Below are 16,276 nucleotides of genomic sequence, written 5' to 3'. Positions count from 1 at the left end.
GGCCTTCCAGCCCTCTCCTTGCTCTCCTGAGTCCAGTGACCCTGAATCTGCCCACCTCCACAGCCATTAGGATATTGTCTTAGTTTCTTAGTGCTGCTATAACAAATACCACAAGTTGGTGGCTTTAAGAAAGATAAATTTATTTTCTCCATTTAGGAGGCTAGAAGGAGCCTTCTAGGGAAAGGCGCTGTCTGTTGGCTCTGGGGGGAAGGTCCTTGTCTCTTCAACTTCTGTTCCTCAGTTCCTTGGAGGTCTCATGTGGTGGGCATCTCTCTTCCCCCTTCTCTGCCTGCTTGCTTAATCTGCTGTTAAAGCCTGCACTGATACTGCCTCATTAACTAACCAAAAAAAACGTATTCCCAAATTGGATTATAATCATAGGTTTAGTAGGATTTACAACACATTTTGGGGGGACACAATCCATAACAGATACTGTTCCTCCTCCCGTTCTAAGGTACTCGGCCTTTCCTTGGCCATCTCAGGGGCCAACTTTAAGGCAGTGGAGAAGAGGAGTCAGGACCCCCCCCATTGTTCCCAAGCCTCATCTTTCCATTGGGTCCCACACTCTGTGTTGACTGGCAGGGACTCGCTCTGGCTAACCCTGATGGCAGAGAGGACCTGGGGGTGGTGAGAAGACACAGCTTCACGGGTTCATGGTTTTATTCTGATGTGTTGTCTCCTCTGTGGCCTTGGCCTTAATGCCTGATGGCTACGTTAACAGTTACTGGGAGACACACCCTTCCAGTTTCCCAGGGCCCCGAGACTTCTCATTCCTATCCCTCAAAATCACTCCAGACCCTCTGTTCAGGGGCAATGCCCTGTTCACTTAAGTGCAGACAGTGCTCCTGAGCCTCTGGTCCCTGCAGCTCTGCCTGAGAAGCCCCTTCTGTGAAGCCTCTGGATCCAGGAACACGCGGGTTCTACACTAGGTGGAGCTTGCAGTGGGGTGGGCCCCGGAGGCAGGACTGTGGCCTCCAGTTTGGGGTGAGCCAGCCCATGAAATGGCACCACCCTCATTCTCTTCTCTATATGTCATAAAGTCTGGTTCCTCAGGTCTTCTAATGCCTTTTCGTCACGGTTGGAGACACCTGTCCTGCTGAAAAAGCTGGCCTTCAAAGTGGCTAAGAAGGCCCCACCCTGGGAGACTGCTTGGGGGGTGCGGTGCGGCCCCCACCGGGTTTTGGTCTCATCTTCTGCATGAGGCCCCCCCAGAAGCAGGGGTGCTGTGGGCCTCAGTCCTTGGGCAATGGGATGCCCAGGGCAGAGTGCGCCCCCCAGCTGCGGGCTTCGGCCACCTGGCTCGGGGAGCAGATGTCTTCCAGGAAGATCTGGGCCAGGTTGCGGAGCCGTGTGTTGGCCGAGAGAGAGAAGCGCAGCATACACTGGACCACAGGCAGGGCGGTCAGCTCAGGGTGGGAGCCAGGGCCAGACGGGCTCAGGTACATGAGTGTGGTGACAGCAGACAGCACCGTCTCCTCGCTGGGACTGGACAGGCAGTTGATGATGAGCGGGATGCCACCTGCACGCAGAATGTACTCTTTGTTGGCCTTGTCAGCACACAGGTTGCAGAGACCACCTGGGGAGAGAGGGTGAGTTGGGCCTCTTCCCCAGGCCCCTTCTTGCCTCCTGCCCGACTGAGTCCTGGAGGGGAGGGCCCAGGCCTGTCCACGGTCCATTCTGGTCCCCAGGCCTCCTCTTCAGGATTCCAGAGAGACCTGGCTGCCTGCTGCCCCTGCCACTAGGCCGGCACCTCCGAGAAGCATGAACCCCTTTCCCACTTGGTGCAGCCAGTTCAATGGCTGATCCGCTTCCCTTTTTTTTTTTTTTTTTTCAGTGAGAAACAAAAACAAGAGCCACAAGAGATCATTATTTTTGAAGAGTTTAAATACCACGGCGAGGTGTCGGTTTCATGGGTGTATACAGAAGTTAAAACCTACCTAGTTGTACACCTTACATATGTACAACTTATCACCTGCCAGTTATACTTGAATAAAGCTCTTAAAATGTTTAGAGAAAGAAGCAAAACCACAAATCTTACCATCCAGTTAACATCCCTTTCTGTCATCCCATAACTTTCTATGTGCAGATACACATATTTCGTAGAAACAGGATATTTTCCTTAACTGTTTGGTAAGCCAGCTTTTTCACTTAACAATGTATTGTGACCAATAGTTTAGCTTCACCAGTAAAGAATGTCCGCCTTGAGCTTCATGCTCTTTTAAGAACTATCTATATGGGATAAAACTGACAATAGCAACTTGAAAGATTCGATAGGAACCTTAGGGGGCAGTGAGTTTACATAAACGGGGGAGGAACAACTCAGCAAAGGAGGGTGAGGATGGTCACGTGACTTGAAGAATGTCATCAAGGTCACTGAACTGCACAGTAGGAATTGTTGAACTGGTGTATGTTTTGCTGTGTATACTCTCAACAACAACAAAAATAAAACACAATGTACTGTGACCATCTGTCTCTGCCAATAATCTACATTCAGGCTCCCTTTAGCAGCTTTGCGGTGCACCGTCTGATCAACGCAGGACAACTGATGGAGAAGTTAGACCATTTTAGCCTCTAGGTTGCTGTTATGAGGATTCTGGGGGACGGACAACAGAAGAGGCCTGGAACATAGCCCCGTGTGCTCGGGTAGTGAGGCCGGGCCCCCCTTTTTCTCACACCTCACCTCTGGGCACGCCCCACTCAACTTAGTGTCCTCTCGGCCCCAGGGGCAGATTCCACCTTGCCTGGTGGTCACTGGCCAGCACTGCTACTGTAATGCCCAAAGGTGACTTCCTGTGTATCCTGACTCAGCCTCCTGCCACCAGAGTCCCTCTACCTTTAGGTTCCCTGTGCATGAAAGCCGCAGGGCTTCTCAGCTCATTTGTATAATGTGCCCAACAAGTCCAATCAGGAGTGAGGGGCACAGCCCCACTCACTGGCCCAGCCTGAAACCTGAGCAGGACATCATCCCAAGCAAGGTGGGCAGGTACCCATGCTGCCCCTGTGGGACACAGCCATCCCCCTCCAGGGGCGGGGCAGCCCAGCCTTGGCCCTGCGCACCCCCTCCCTCACTGCACCTGGCTCAGCGTGAGGCCTGCTACAGGGAAGCCCAGAATTTGGAATAAAGTCCCTACTCCTTCCTGTGGTCTGCCAGCCCTGCACCATCTGCCACAGGGAAGCCCAGAATTTGGAATAAAGTCCCTACTCCTTCCTGTGGTCTGCCAGCCCTGCACCATCTGCCTCCCCGTCTCCACTGGGTCCAATCTTGGGACCTTTTGGTACAAGCACTTCCCAGCGAGGGCTTCCCTGAGAGCCCTCGTGTGACTGTCCCCTCCACTCCTGGGGCACTGCCCTGGTCACCACTTCACTTTCTCCATACACTTAAAAACTCCGAGAAACCTGCTTCTTCGTCTGTATGTTTCCTTGCTCCCTGCCTTCTGAGCCTCTCTAGAAGGTAAGCGCCCTGAGGTCAAGACCTTGGCCGGCTCATTCCTGCCATGTCCACAGTGACCTGCACAGAGGCGCTCCACAATATGAGTTGCGAGTCTAAGTGTTTTTAAAATGTGACTCGAGGGAAAGAGGCTGGGTGACGTGCAGGGGCCGTGGTGGTCCTGACACCTGCGCAGCTCGGACAGGTAGCTTCTGAAGGAGGGGAGGGGCTGGGAGTTAGGAGGAAGAGCAGCTGGAGAGACAAGAGGCACTAGGAGGCCCCTCTCGTGCAAAACCAGGGAAGGAAACACCCACTTGTCAGCCAGTGCTGGGTGCCAGCTACTGGACTTCACACAGGTTGTCCCTGAGTACCAATCACCCTGAGGACACACAGCCCCCTTCTTGCATGGCCACCAGGCCCTCCAGGGTCTGTCCCGCCACATCAGGCCACCGTCTGGCTAACTGTGGTGCCCCAGCACTCAGGGCCGCCAAAACACCAAGCTTTCTTGTTTGGACCCTTTGCACTTGCTGAACTGTCCTCAGGAGCCAGCTGAACTGTCCCCTCTCAGCAATCCCTCCCAGACCACCCACGCTCAGAGGCCTTCTCTGCAATCTCGACCTCAGCACCCGGTTCTGTCGTGCAGCCCTTAGCACGCCTGGGCTCGTCCTGCTGCTTGCTTCACTAGTCGGTGCTCTCCGTGAGGCAGGGCCTCCCTTGCTGACCTCTGGATCGCAGGAGCCCAGAACAGGGGACACACACTGAACACACGCTGAACACATGGATGAACCCTACACCAAGCTGGAGCTATTGTCTCTACCATCTTAGCGGGAGAAGCTGAGGGTGTGAGGGATTCAGCAACTTGCCCAAGCCCCAGAAGGGAGCCCTTTGCCACTCCCAGGGGAAACTGAGTCCCTGTGGAGCCACGAGGACAACTGATGCTCCCAAGGCCAGATGCCAGGCTCAGCCTGGAGCAGGGACCAGCAGGTGGGTTAGTCTGAGTGGGGAGTGGGCCACTTCCTGCTGCTGTAAGGTGTGATAAGATGAAGCCATGAGTCACTGACCTGCCGATGAGTCAGCATCACCACCAGGTGTGTCTGGGTGGGGCTGGATCACCAGGTGGCATCTGCTGGGGGCTGGGAACCTGAGGAGGCCTCAGGACAGGCCCCTGGCCACAACCTCCTCACTCTCCCCAGCCCTGGAAACCTCCCCGATGGACCAGGTGTCCTGCCAGGGCTCACCAGCTGCCCGGGCCTCGGCCACAGGTACATCCTCTAAGCCCCTCTTAAGCCTCTCAGATTAAAAGGGGAGCAAGAGCCTGGGAAGGGAACTGCAGGGAGCTTCAGGGGCTCAGTGAGAAGGCTGGACTGGAGCAGCCAAGACGGTGCCAGACCTGCAGGAAGCCTCTGCTACTTTCAGCTTTCCCCAAGTGCCCCTCAGAGAGCTGGCCTGAAGTAAGAAGTGCTGGGAAAACCATCTACGCAAAACTGGAAGCATCCTAAACTGCCCAACCGCAGAAAACTGTTAAAAAAGAAGAACAAGTCCTGACGGGCTGACGAACAAGTTCTGAACAAACCAAACAAGACAAGAGAAACAGAATGAGGCAACGACAGGGCCGCTAGATGCCAGGAGCCACGGAAACCCCCAGGAGAGGCAGAACAGGAAACCCCAAATGTGGCCTGGGATGAGAAAGCTGGAGGATCAGAGAGGGCAGGAGGGTGACCCTGGGTCACAGAGCAAGTAGGACATCTGGGCTGGGAGGGACACCCTGGCCGACAAGGGCAGGGTCTGAGGATTGTCCAGAGGGCTAAATGAGGCCATGCTGACAAGCGCCTAGCCAGTACCCAGCGGCCAAGCGAACCCTAAAAAAGGCAGCCCAGACATACCACTCACCACAGCCCAGCCCAGGATCAAAATCTTCATTTGACACTATCTGCTTAGCATCTTGAGAAAGGTTCCTTCTGAAATTTCAAGTCTGAGGGACAAAACAGACCACAGAGAAAGTCGCTGGTTAGACTCCTGGGGATCTTTTTCAGCAGAAGGCTGTATGAGCCTGGTGCCTGGCCGTGCAGTAAGGGTGGGAGGGACAGGGGAGCACAGGCAATGGCGGACAGAGCGAGGCTCTGGGATGGGTAGGTCTCCTTGGAATCCCAGTTCTGCCACTGAGGGCCTAGGTAACTCAGAGCTAGCCACTCAGCTTCTCTAAGCCTCAGCTTCTTCACCAGTTAAATGGGCAGAGAGAACTAAAAAAAAACCGAACCCTTGTCTTTGAGTCGATTCTGACTCATAGAGACCCTACAGAACAGTGCAGAACTGCCTCGTAGGGTTTCCAAGGCTGTAATCTTTACGAAAGCAGACCGCCACATCTTCCTTTGGTGACACAGCTGGTGGGTTTGAACCACTGACCTTTTGGTCAGCAGCTGACCACTTAACCACTGCACCACCAGGGTTCCTAAAAAACCCGTTGCTGTTGAGTCAATTCCGACTCATAGCGACGCTGTGAGACAGAATAGAACTGCCCCATAGAGTTACCGAGGAGCGCCTGGTGGATCTGAACTGCCAACCTTTTAGTTAGCAGCCATAGCTCTTAACCACTGTGCCACCAGGGCTTCCTGGAGAGAATTAAACAAGGTAACTGAGACACCTCCCTGGCACACGGTAGACACTTGAGGAGTATTAATTGTCTTGTACCATTCATGTGACACCTGGTACACACTCCTTTTTGGACACCAGTGAATTTTGTCTCCCCAACCAGACTATGGACTCCTTGAAGGCAGGGGTCAAGCGTGTACCTCTTGATAGCCCCAGAGGCCGGCACAGGGCCACACACGCACAAAGCGGCAGACGCATACATACAGCTCCAGTTTAACTAGGATCAAGCAAATGCTTGTGTAACCGCCGCCGAGGTCAAGAACGAACACAGTCGGCAATCCAGAATGCTTATCTCCCTGATTCCTAATAATTTAATAATTTTTAAATTATTTGCCAGGGCGGCCTCTACCATCACTCCCTGACTTGGAGGGACTAATTTAATTTCCCCTTGCCTTAATTCCAGACATAAGCAGAAACTTTTTAAAATTTAATTAAATATTTTTTTTTACTACATACACACATATACCTAAATATTATACAGTTCAGTTCTTCCTTTTTTTGGATTTTACAGAAATGAAGTCATAATGTTTGCTTAACACCAGCTGTAAGATTACTGCATGTAGCTACAGATTGTTCGTTTTCATTACTAAATATTGTATGAGTGACCCGGTGTTGGTACCCATTGTTGCCAGCTTGGGAGTGTTACAGACAATGCTGTCAGTGACATTTCTGAACATGTGTCTGCATGCACAATGAACACTGCCGCTGGGTCATGGGGTGTGTTAAAAAAAAAAAGTTTCAGTCAGGCGATTCCAACTTATAGTGACCCTATAGGGTAGAGCAGAACTGCCCCGTAGGGTTTCCAAGGAGCAGCTGGTAGATTCCAACTGCCGACCTTTTGGTTAGCCGCTGTAGCGGCTAACCATTGCACCACCAGGACTCCATTGCAGCATGTGCCTGTGTTCGATTTCACTAGTTTCCAGACAGGCAATGAGGATTTACCAGCCTCTCTCTTGAGCACCACCACCATCTAGTGGAAGCTACATGTATTGCAGGAAATAGAACAAAGGAAAGCGATTTATCCTGAATTCTGGGAGGCCAGCTACTTGAACCTTGTTTAAGTAACAAAAGGGTCCAGAAGGAAAGGTATATATAGAAGGAGACTGGAAAGCCCCTGTATGTTCTCCACAATTGCTGCCACCAGATCCTTCTTCAGGGCTGCAGCTATACTGGGCAGGGAGGGGGATTATGAGGCAACACAGAATAGCTGCTGCCACACTGACAGAACTAACTGCAGCCTGAACTGAAGGCCCACGGAGTTGGGGCTCTTGGCCTCAGACAGGAAGTCAAGCACTGATGAGAAAGCAGCTACTATCTCAGAACATCATGGAAGGACCACCTACCACTGTGGTGGGCGGCAAGGACGGACAAAAGGAAGCCTGCGTTCTGATGCCGGTTGAAGGGCAGCTGATTGTGCCTCAATTTCCTTGTCAGTAAAACGACGGGTTTGGACTAAGTTCTTCTCCAGCTTTAATAGTGCACAGGCCTAGGAATCAGAAAACTTTCTAAGGGCAGAAAAGTGGTCAAGTGAATAGCTTTGAGAATCTGTCTGCTTTAAGTTTACGACAGAGGTCTGGCACTTTTTAACCCTTAGAACCTATTTAACTTGCTAAACCCCAGATTCTTCATTGGAAGCAAGTGTTAGGAGCATCCTGCCCATCGGTGCTGTCTCAGGCTCAAAGGAGATGACACTCACATGGCACAGCGCATGGCACACAATGGGTACTCGTGGATGCCGTTATCATCATGAAGCTCCACAGCCTGGCTTTGCAGCTAGAAGGCTGAGCCCCGGCCAGCACACATTATGGCGAGGCTCATTCAGCTAACTCTGCCTGGGCCCCCACCCCACTGGGACGCCGAGATTGACATTCCTATTTTTTCCTATCATTCAGTAACGTTTTTCCAGAAGGAAAGAATCTCTGGAGCAGGTGGGTGGTTCTCTTGATAGGACATTATCCCATCCCAGCCCAGAAGAGGGAGCTGTTTACCCCAAAGGGGCTCTGGACACCAGGTCCCTGTGGGGAGACCAAGTGGATCCTACAGCTGCAGACCCTGGTCATACAACAGCATCGTTATCTCATCAAATTCTCTCAGCAACACTGGGAGACGGGCACTGATACTGCCCCCATCTGGGAGATGACTGGAGAAGGGAAATCACGCCCAGATGGTGAGCCACGGAGGGAGGACTGGAACCCAGGCCTGTCTGACCCCAAAGCCCAGCTCTTACCAAACTCCCCCTGCTGCGTGCCAACCACAGGCACTGTGGTTTGGGTTCTGCAAGCTGCAGCAGAGCCATCTGACCCAGCGCTCCTTGCTGCTGGCTTCTCCAGGACCAACCCTGTTCCGGGCCCAGCACCAGGTCACAGCCGGTATGTGGGACCTGCCTGCCCTTCCCGCCCCTTCCAGCCTCCTCCCCAGACCACAAGACCTGAGCATTCAAGACACGTAGAGATAACTGAAGCTCCGTCCTAGAGGTCACACTCTCAGGTCTACCACCAAAGATAAAAGGCTCCAAGCCACAAAGCGCAGCCCAGAGCTGTTTAGCAGCAGACTGAGGACCTGAGAGTGTGCCCCAGTTAGTGCCTAAGCCATTAAGTAGAATGACAGCAGTAACCAATACACAGCTAAGTGCCACAGGGACTTTCTCTTAAGTCACGCACAATAAGTGCAAGCGGTATTTAATCTGCACAGGTTCCCATGGAGGGATTCAAATGCTGAGAAAGCTGCTGCTCATGGGACAGGGGCCTTGCTCTGGTGGGAGGAATGAGAGGGAGAAGAGGAGGAAAAAGTGGCTGGGATGGGACATAAAGAGAAATGAAGTCCTGACACAGGCTGCAACATGGACGAACCTCGAAAACATTACACAGAAGTGAAGTCAGTCATAAAAGAACAAATACTGTAGGACCCTTTTTTGTGAACTAGCTAGAATAGGCAAATGTATAGAGACCAAAGTCTATTAGTAGCTGGGAGGGGTGGGAGGGAGGGGAAGGGGGAGCCACTGCTCAGGAAGCAGTCAGTCCTGTTCACAGGGATGGCAAGTTCAGGAATGGATACTGGTGATGATCATACAACGTGATGAATGTAATCAGTGCAGCAAATTGTACATGTAAAAACTGTTGAATTGGTAAATGTGTTATATATATATATTTTTACCACAACAAAAAAAAAGAAAAACAGAACCACACACACTATTAAGTGGCTGGGAAAAGCATACCCAGGGATAAGGTTACTATCAGTCCTAGACAAAGTATCTTCACAGAGAAGCAGACAGACACACAGACATACACTTCTGATCCCCACAACCATCCTGTGAGGTAGGCAAGGCACAGGTGAGGAGACAAGGCTTGGAGGAGAGATAGGATCACCCAAGAGAATCCAGCTAAGACATGGAGAAGTCGGCTGTGGACACCAAGCCCAGGAGAGCAATAGCCCAGGCCCAGACCCAAGCCGGCCGCCCAGCTTCCAGGGAGAAGTCTCGCTGGGCCAGGATGGCGGGGTGCCCCTGCCTGGCAAAGCTGCCCCCTGAACCTGAAGAGACCCAGCAGAGCAGACTCCTGGTTAGTAAGCCTTTCTTAGGACAACTTCTCTTTGATGTTAGGCACGTTTTCTCCAGGGTCAAAAGTTTGATTTGGGATCTATCCTCTAGCTCTCCCAGAAAATGCTGAGTTGGTGGATGTTTTGTTGTGTACCTTCTCAACAAAAGCAGTAACTTTAAAAAAAAAAAAAAGACCACTGTTGCTGTTGACAGCAGAAGCTGTGCAGCAGTTACAAAACAGTGGGGGTGGTGGGTGTAGGATTTACTTCAAGGAAAGGAGGAAATCCTAGAGACCCTTTAAGCAGTTAAGCACTCAGCTGCTAACCAAAAGGCTGGCAGTTCAAACTCACCCAGCGGCCCCACGGAAGAAAGACCTGGTGATCTGCTCTAGTAAAGATTACAGCCTAGAAAACCCTATGGGGCAGTTCTGCTCTGTCACACGGGGCCGCTGTGAGTCAAAATCAACTTGACGGCACCTAACAACTACAACAGATGTGAAGTGGCATCTGACTGTGATGACAGGTTCTGTTTTATCTTAAAACTAAACTTAAAGGAAAGGAGGTCTATTTACAAACTTTTTTTTCCTCTTTTAGAAAAACTGTGGCAGAATATATATATATAATAAAATTTTTCACTTTAACTATTTAAAAAATATATATATATATATATATTACAGCCTAGGAAACCCTATGGGGCAGTTCTACTCTGTCACATGAGATTACTGAGTCCAAATTACACTTGACAGCACCTAACAACAACATTTACCATAATAATCTCCCAGAAGGGCAGAGATACGCTAACACCACTCCAAGACCTGGGCAACTGGGGCTCCTGTCCCAGGCCCAGTGTTAGAGGGCCCTGTTTGGCAGAGCCCACCGAAAGCCCACTCCGCACCCCCGCACCTGGAGCTCCAGGCCCTAAACCAACTTCCACAGCTGCCTGGGTCTCCTTCCTGGCTCCTGACTCCCAGGAGTGGGCCTCACTGCTGGTGTGTGCACTCTTAGCTCAAGGAATGGCCAAGAGGCAGCTGGGGCAGCTGTTGGTGGGGTGTGAACACGGAGCCTGGTATCCACCCACATGCATGTAAGGCCCCTCGATGAGAAGGGAAGGGGGGTCAACCCCCATTTGTATTCTAGCCTTGAGTACCTCAAACATTGGGGTAGAACTGAATGTTCTCTCAAAAATCTAATTCACACTCACATATGACGTCTTCGAGAAAAACATTTGCTACTTGATTCTGCCAGGACATTAAATCTTGGGATATCCCAGTTAAATGGCCTAATAACATGCTCCTGTCCAGCTCCTAGGTTGTAACATAGTGCCTGCGGTCTTAAAAGCTTGCAAGCAGCCATCCAAGGCACAACAATTGGTCTCTATTCACCTGGAGCAACAGAGGAAGGAGAGTCAGGAATAGGAGAGGGAAATGGAAGTGTGGTAATTGTCTCCACGAACAACTGCCTCCTTTGCCATGAGACCAGAAGAACTGGATGGTGCCTGGCTACCATTACTGAACAGTTTGATCAAAGATTCTACAGAAGAATCCTGATCAAAAGGGGAGAAATACAGAACAGATTTTCAAATTCTCATGGACTTCAGGCTTTCTGGAGCATGGAGGCTGGATAAACCCCTGAAACTACTGCCCTGGGATAATCTTTAAAACTTAAACCAAAAACAACTCCTGAAGTCTTCTTAAACCCAAACAATAGTTTAGCTCAATTAGTAAAGTATGTCTGCCTTGAGCATTATATTCTTTTAAGATCTATCTATATGGGATCAAATTGACAACAGCAACTTGAAAGATTAGATATGAACCTTGGCGGGGAGTGAGTTTATATTAATGGGGAAGGAATAACTCAGAAAAGGAAGGTGAGAATGGCTGCACAACTTGAAGAATGTAATCAAGGTCACTGAATTGTACATGTAAAAAATGTTGAGTTGGTGGATGTTTTGTTGTGTACCTTCTCAACGATAACAATAACTGGAAAAAAAAAAAAAAGGACTTTAAATCTAATTTCTAGGCTACAGGAAATAAGGTGGCAAAGAAACAAGCTAAATGACACCATGAAGAGGCAACCAGACAAACTGGAAGGTAAGACATTCTGCAGAACTTGTCTGGACCCTTCAACAGTGTTATTAAAAAAGGGTCTGTTCCGTGGTTTCAGGGGACATCTAGGTCAATTGGGATAATAAAATCTATTAAGAAAACATCCTGCATCCCACTTTGGAGAGTGGTGTCTAGGATCTTAAATGCTAGCAAGTGGCCATCTAAGATGCATCAATTGGTCTCAACCCACCTGGAACAAGGAAGAATGAAGAACACCAAAAACACAAAAAAATTATGAGCCTAAGAGACAGAAGGGACCACATAAACCTGAGACTACATCAGCCTGAGACCAGAAGAGCTAGATGGTACCCAGCCACAACCAATGACTGCACTGACAGAGAACTCAACAGGAAAACTCTGAGGGAGCAGGAGAGCAAGGAGATGCAGACCCCAAATTCTTGCAAACAGACCAGACTTAATGGTCAGACTGGGACTGGAGGGGCCCCGGAGGCCATGGACCCCAGACCTCCTGTTAGCCCAGGGTAGGAACCATTCCCAAAGCCAACTCTTCAGACAGGAATTGGACTGGAATAGGGAATGGAAAATGATACTGGTGAAGAACGAGCTTCTTGGATCAAGTGGTCACAGGAAACTATGTTGGCATCTCCTGTCTGGAGGGGAGATGAGAGGGCAGAGGGGGCCAGAAGCTGCCAGAATGGACACGAGGAGAGTGGAGGGAATTACTGTGCTATCTCATCAGCGGGAGAGCAATTAGGAGTGTATAGCAAGGTGTATGTAAATTTTTGTATGAGAGGCTGACCTGATTTGTAAACTTTCACTTAAAGCACAATAAAAATTAATTTAAAAAAAAGGTCTGCTCAGGACATCGCGGTTCACAGCTGATTCCTTTCCTAGAAGCTCACTGATTCACCGCAGCCCACCAGGCAGTGCAAAAGAGGGTGGGCCCCCGCAGGTTGGTCCCCGTCCTTACCAATGGCAAACTCCACCAGGGTCTCATTTTCTTCCGACAGCGAATCGAGGAATAAATCCAGAACCTGCAGCTGCCGCAGATACTGGTAGTTGCTAGGGTCGTAGGCGAAGTTGGCGAGGTTGGCCAGGACTTGCTCTTTGGCGTCTGCAAGGGGAAAGCGGCACTGGAACCAGGTTAGGGCGGCGGTCGCGGCGGCCTCCGGCCCCCTGGACTCCATCCCGCCAGCCATTCTCACCTTGGCTCTCCGTCTCCTGGAATTCTGAGACCAGAGCCTGCAGGTATCCCAGCCGCCCGACGTAGGGGTCCACCTTCGGCTTCTGGGCCATGGTCGGGGTGGTGGAGGTCCCAGGGATCGGCGGAGAGAGCGTGGGAAGCAAGGGGTGCGGGAACTGAGAAACGGATTCCTTCCTGGGTTCAGGCTCTGCAGCGCTTTACAGCTGGGATTGGGTGTAGGGGACCGAGTGAGGCCTCAGGACCATGTAAAGGCGGAGCTTGGAAATAGAAATCCGCGCGCGGGAAACACATCCGCCAGCGAATTGGGGCTGGAGGAGTGAGGCGCAACGTTCCCGCCCCCGACGGAAGCCGGAAGGGGAGGAGCGAGGGGCGGGACCACCGCAGAGCTCGGCGCGCGTGCGCGGTTTGCTTCCCGCCACATCGCTCGAGCCCGCGGCCCCTCCAGACCTGGAAGCACCTGCACGCTCTCCCGCGTCTGGCGGGGTACGCACCTTTGGAGTGTGGGCGTCGGCTCCCTGCGCTCCCCACATCGGTCCTCTGACACTACAGCTGGGTCGGCTTTTCAAAAAGCCGGCGATGACCCCATGTGTGCAGAGTAGAATTGCTCCTAAAGGCTACTATACAAAAAAAAAAAAAAACACAAACCTGCTGCCGTCGAGTCGTTTCCGACTCATAGCGACTCAGTAGGGCATAGTAGAACTGCCCCATAGAGTTTCCAAGGAGCGCCTGGCGGATTCGAACTGCCGACCCTTTGGTTAGCAGCCATAGCACTTAACCACTGGCCACCAGGGTACTATAAAAAAAAAAAAAATAGTATAGGTTTTTTCCAATATCAAACTGCAAAAGTTAATCTTTCATAAGTAGGGCACTGCATATTAATCATTTGAATATTTAAAAAAAAATACGGGTGAATTCGACACCCACTCCTTGCCAGCTGGAGCTAGGTCCGCCACCTCTGGCCAGAAATCTCTGGCGGGAGGGGGTGTACTCCCGGACAGCACCGAGAGGCCCTAGAAGGAGCCTCGGTTCTCCCAAGTAAGCCACTTCAATGGCTTTCTGGGTTTTAGAGTCATGGAAGCTGAAGCTCTTCTGCCCGGTTTCTTAGTGCTTCCCAGGAAGGTGACGTACCTTCCAGACCTCGTGGGCACCGTGATGGAGCACTTGGGAGGGAGGAGACCCCGCCCATTCCCATCGTGCTTGAAAACCGTGTGTAGGGAGTGTAGACTGTGAGCATCCTGAGGACAAGGACCTTGTGCCTTACAGGCTGGGCTTGGAATGAGGGCCACACTGGTGGGTACTCCTTAGGCAGGAGTTTAGAAAGTAGTCTGTTTATGAGTGCCCTAGCTACTATGGGGCCCTGATGGGGCCAGAGGGAGTGCATCTCAGTTGGGATATGGGCTGGGAGCCCTGGGGCTTCCTCTGCTTAGGCTGGACAAAGCAGCAAGGGCCTGGGGTCCAGAAGTTCAGGGCTCGGGTAGGGGGGCAGAATGGAGTGAGCCCCATCAGCTCCTCACGACTTTCCCCAGAGGGGATTCCCAGGATATCAGCTAAGTGTGGATTGTGGAACTTTTGGGCCACGTATCTTCCTCCTTTTGTTTGGTCTTACCCCTCCTGAGGCCTCATGGGGCTTCCTCCTTGGGGAAGAATTCTGCCCTTGGCTTTGTACTGAGGGCAAGGCCTTCCTCTTCTGTCCTGCCGCTGCTGTACGGTAGATGCTGTTATTTGCTGAAGGAATTCTGCCCAGAGATCACTGCCACCATTTCCTGGCCAGGGTCAAAGTTTCCTATGCTGAATGTTTACTGATTTTTTTTCCCTTAAATGTGTTTTCAGGGAACGGCCTGAGGATGTACAACACATCAAATCCTGGAGGCTACCAGCACCAAAAGCTCTCACCAACCCACCGGCCTCCAGCTCCCTCCTTTTCTACTCAAGATGAAGGAGATGGACTGTAAAACATAGCCAAGCATTTCCCCCATTAGAGCACAGGGTATGGATGGTGGCCAAGCATGTACTGGGGAGAGGGGCCAGAGCACCCAAATAATTGTCATTAGCTGCTGTCAAGTCAGCTCCCAACTCAAGGCGCCCAGTACACAATGGATCTAAATGGTGCCTGGTCCTGCACCGTCCCCATGATTGGTTGCAGATCAGACCATTGTGACCTGTAGGCTGATTTTTGGGAGTAGAGGGCCAGGCCTTTCTTCCTAGTCCTTCTTAGTCTGGAAGCTCCACTGAAAACCTGTTTAGCACCGTAGCAACAAGCAAGCCTCCCCTGGTGGTGACTGCACGTAAGGTGCGTTAGCCAGGAATCGAATCCAAGTCTCCTACTTGGAAGGTGAGAGTTCTCCCACTCAACCACCACTGCCCCCATTCTCACATAATTAGATGTTTCAAATGGAAGAGACCTCAGCTCATCCAAGACAGCCTCCTTCTTTTTCAAGGCCCAGAGTTGGGGAACAGTTTGCCCCAACTCACACAGCAAATTGTGATATTCTCAAACATACACTAGGGTCTCTGTCCCCTCCCAGTGCCCTTGCCTTGCTTCTACACTATCTCTTTGGCCATAAAGGGGCACTGTTGGCAGGGTGCTGGAAGAGAGAGGATATCCCAGAGGATACTTATTCACGCCAGCTGGACATGTGGCCAAGAAAGGTCTGGAGTCAGGTCATGAAAATAAAATCCATTCTCCCTGGCCTGATTGGATTTTCTTGTGGTGCCTGGTTGAGCCTGAATCAACAAGCAAGGTCCTGCACCTGAGCAGCCCATCAGGCTGGGAGAAGGGAAGGGGGAAGGGAAGCTTACTCCAGGCATGTTTTCAGCTTCATTAGTTCACTGGGTTTATAACCTGCTGCAGGAAGTATCCTTGTGTGCCATTCAAACAGACTGTTTTCTCCTTCCCCTCGGTTGACACCCTGCTGGGACAGGCCTGAGCTGATGCGGGCCAGTTCTCAGGGTGATGACCTCAGGGAAGGTCACCAGCAAAATGTATGTGAGAAGCTCTAACCTCCAGGCCACAGGCAGAGGACAAGAGGGAGCAGGGGTGGATGGGCTGGCAGCTGCTAAGCTAGCAACTTACCCTAGGGGGTCCGGACACAACAGGAAAGACAGGAGAGGGGAGTGGAAGGCTTCTGACACAGACTAGTTGCCTTTGAGTTGATTCTGACTCACGGAGACCCCATGTGTGTCAGAGTAGAACTGTCTCCTTAGGGTTTTCAATGGCTGATTTTTTGGAAGTAGACTGCCAGATCTTTCTTCTGAAGCATCTCTGGGTAGACACAAACCTCCAACCTTTTGGCTAGCATTTGAATGTGTTAACTGCATCACCCAGAGACTCCTTCCGTCACAGAAGTAGCCCTATTTTCACAGAGGGCCTCAGGTCCTTACTAGCTGTCCTCTCTG

General features: G+C 51.2%; 1 protein-coding gene across 5 annotated transcripts; it reads right to left on the bottom strand.

Moving 5' to 3' along the window:
- Positions 1-101: 101 nt before the first annotated feature.
- On the bottom strand, positions 102-13,598 carry ARMC7 (armadillo repeat containing 7). Of its 5 annotated transcripts, none has more exons than XR_007514068.1 (4): positions 13,526-13,598; positions 12,647-13,083; positions 5,311-5,399; positions 1,488-1,576 (listed from the first exon to the last, which is right to left on the bottom strand). XR_007514068.1 is itself a non-coding variant. In XM_049860082.1 (4 exons), exons 1-3 carry the CDS (start codon positions 13,552-13,554, stop codon positions 5,362-5,364), a joined length of 504 nt encoding a protein of 167 aa, XP_049716039.1. In that variant the 5' UTR covers positions 13,555-13,598; the 3' UTR covers positions 1,504-1,576; positions 5,318-5,361. The 5 variants fall into 5 exon arrangements, 4 of the variants coding, with proteins under 4 accessions (XP_049716037.1, XP_049716038.1, XP_049716040.1 ...); XM_049860082.1 differs by having other exon boundaries at positions 1,504-1,576; positions 5,318-5,399; XM_049860080.1 differs by lacking the exon at positions 5,311-5,399 and having other exon boundaries at positions 102-1,576; positions 13,526-13,597.
- Positions 13,599-16,276: the final 2,678 nt, after the last annotated feature.

Source organism: Elephas maximus, chromosome 19 (assembly GCF_024166365.1).
Source record: "Elephas maximus indicus isolate mEleMax1 chromosome 19, mEleMax1 primary haplotype, whole genome shotgun sequence".
Classification (NCBI taxonomy): domain Eukaryota; kingdom Metazoa; phylum Chordata; class Mammalia; order Proboscidea; family Elephantidae; genus Elephas; species Elephas maximus.
The sequence above is the reverse complement of the archived record's forward strand: the minus strand, read 5'-3'. Positions and strand labels throughout refer to the sequence as shown.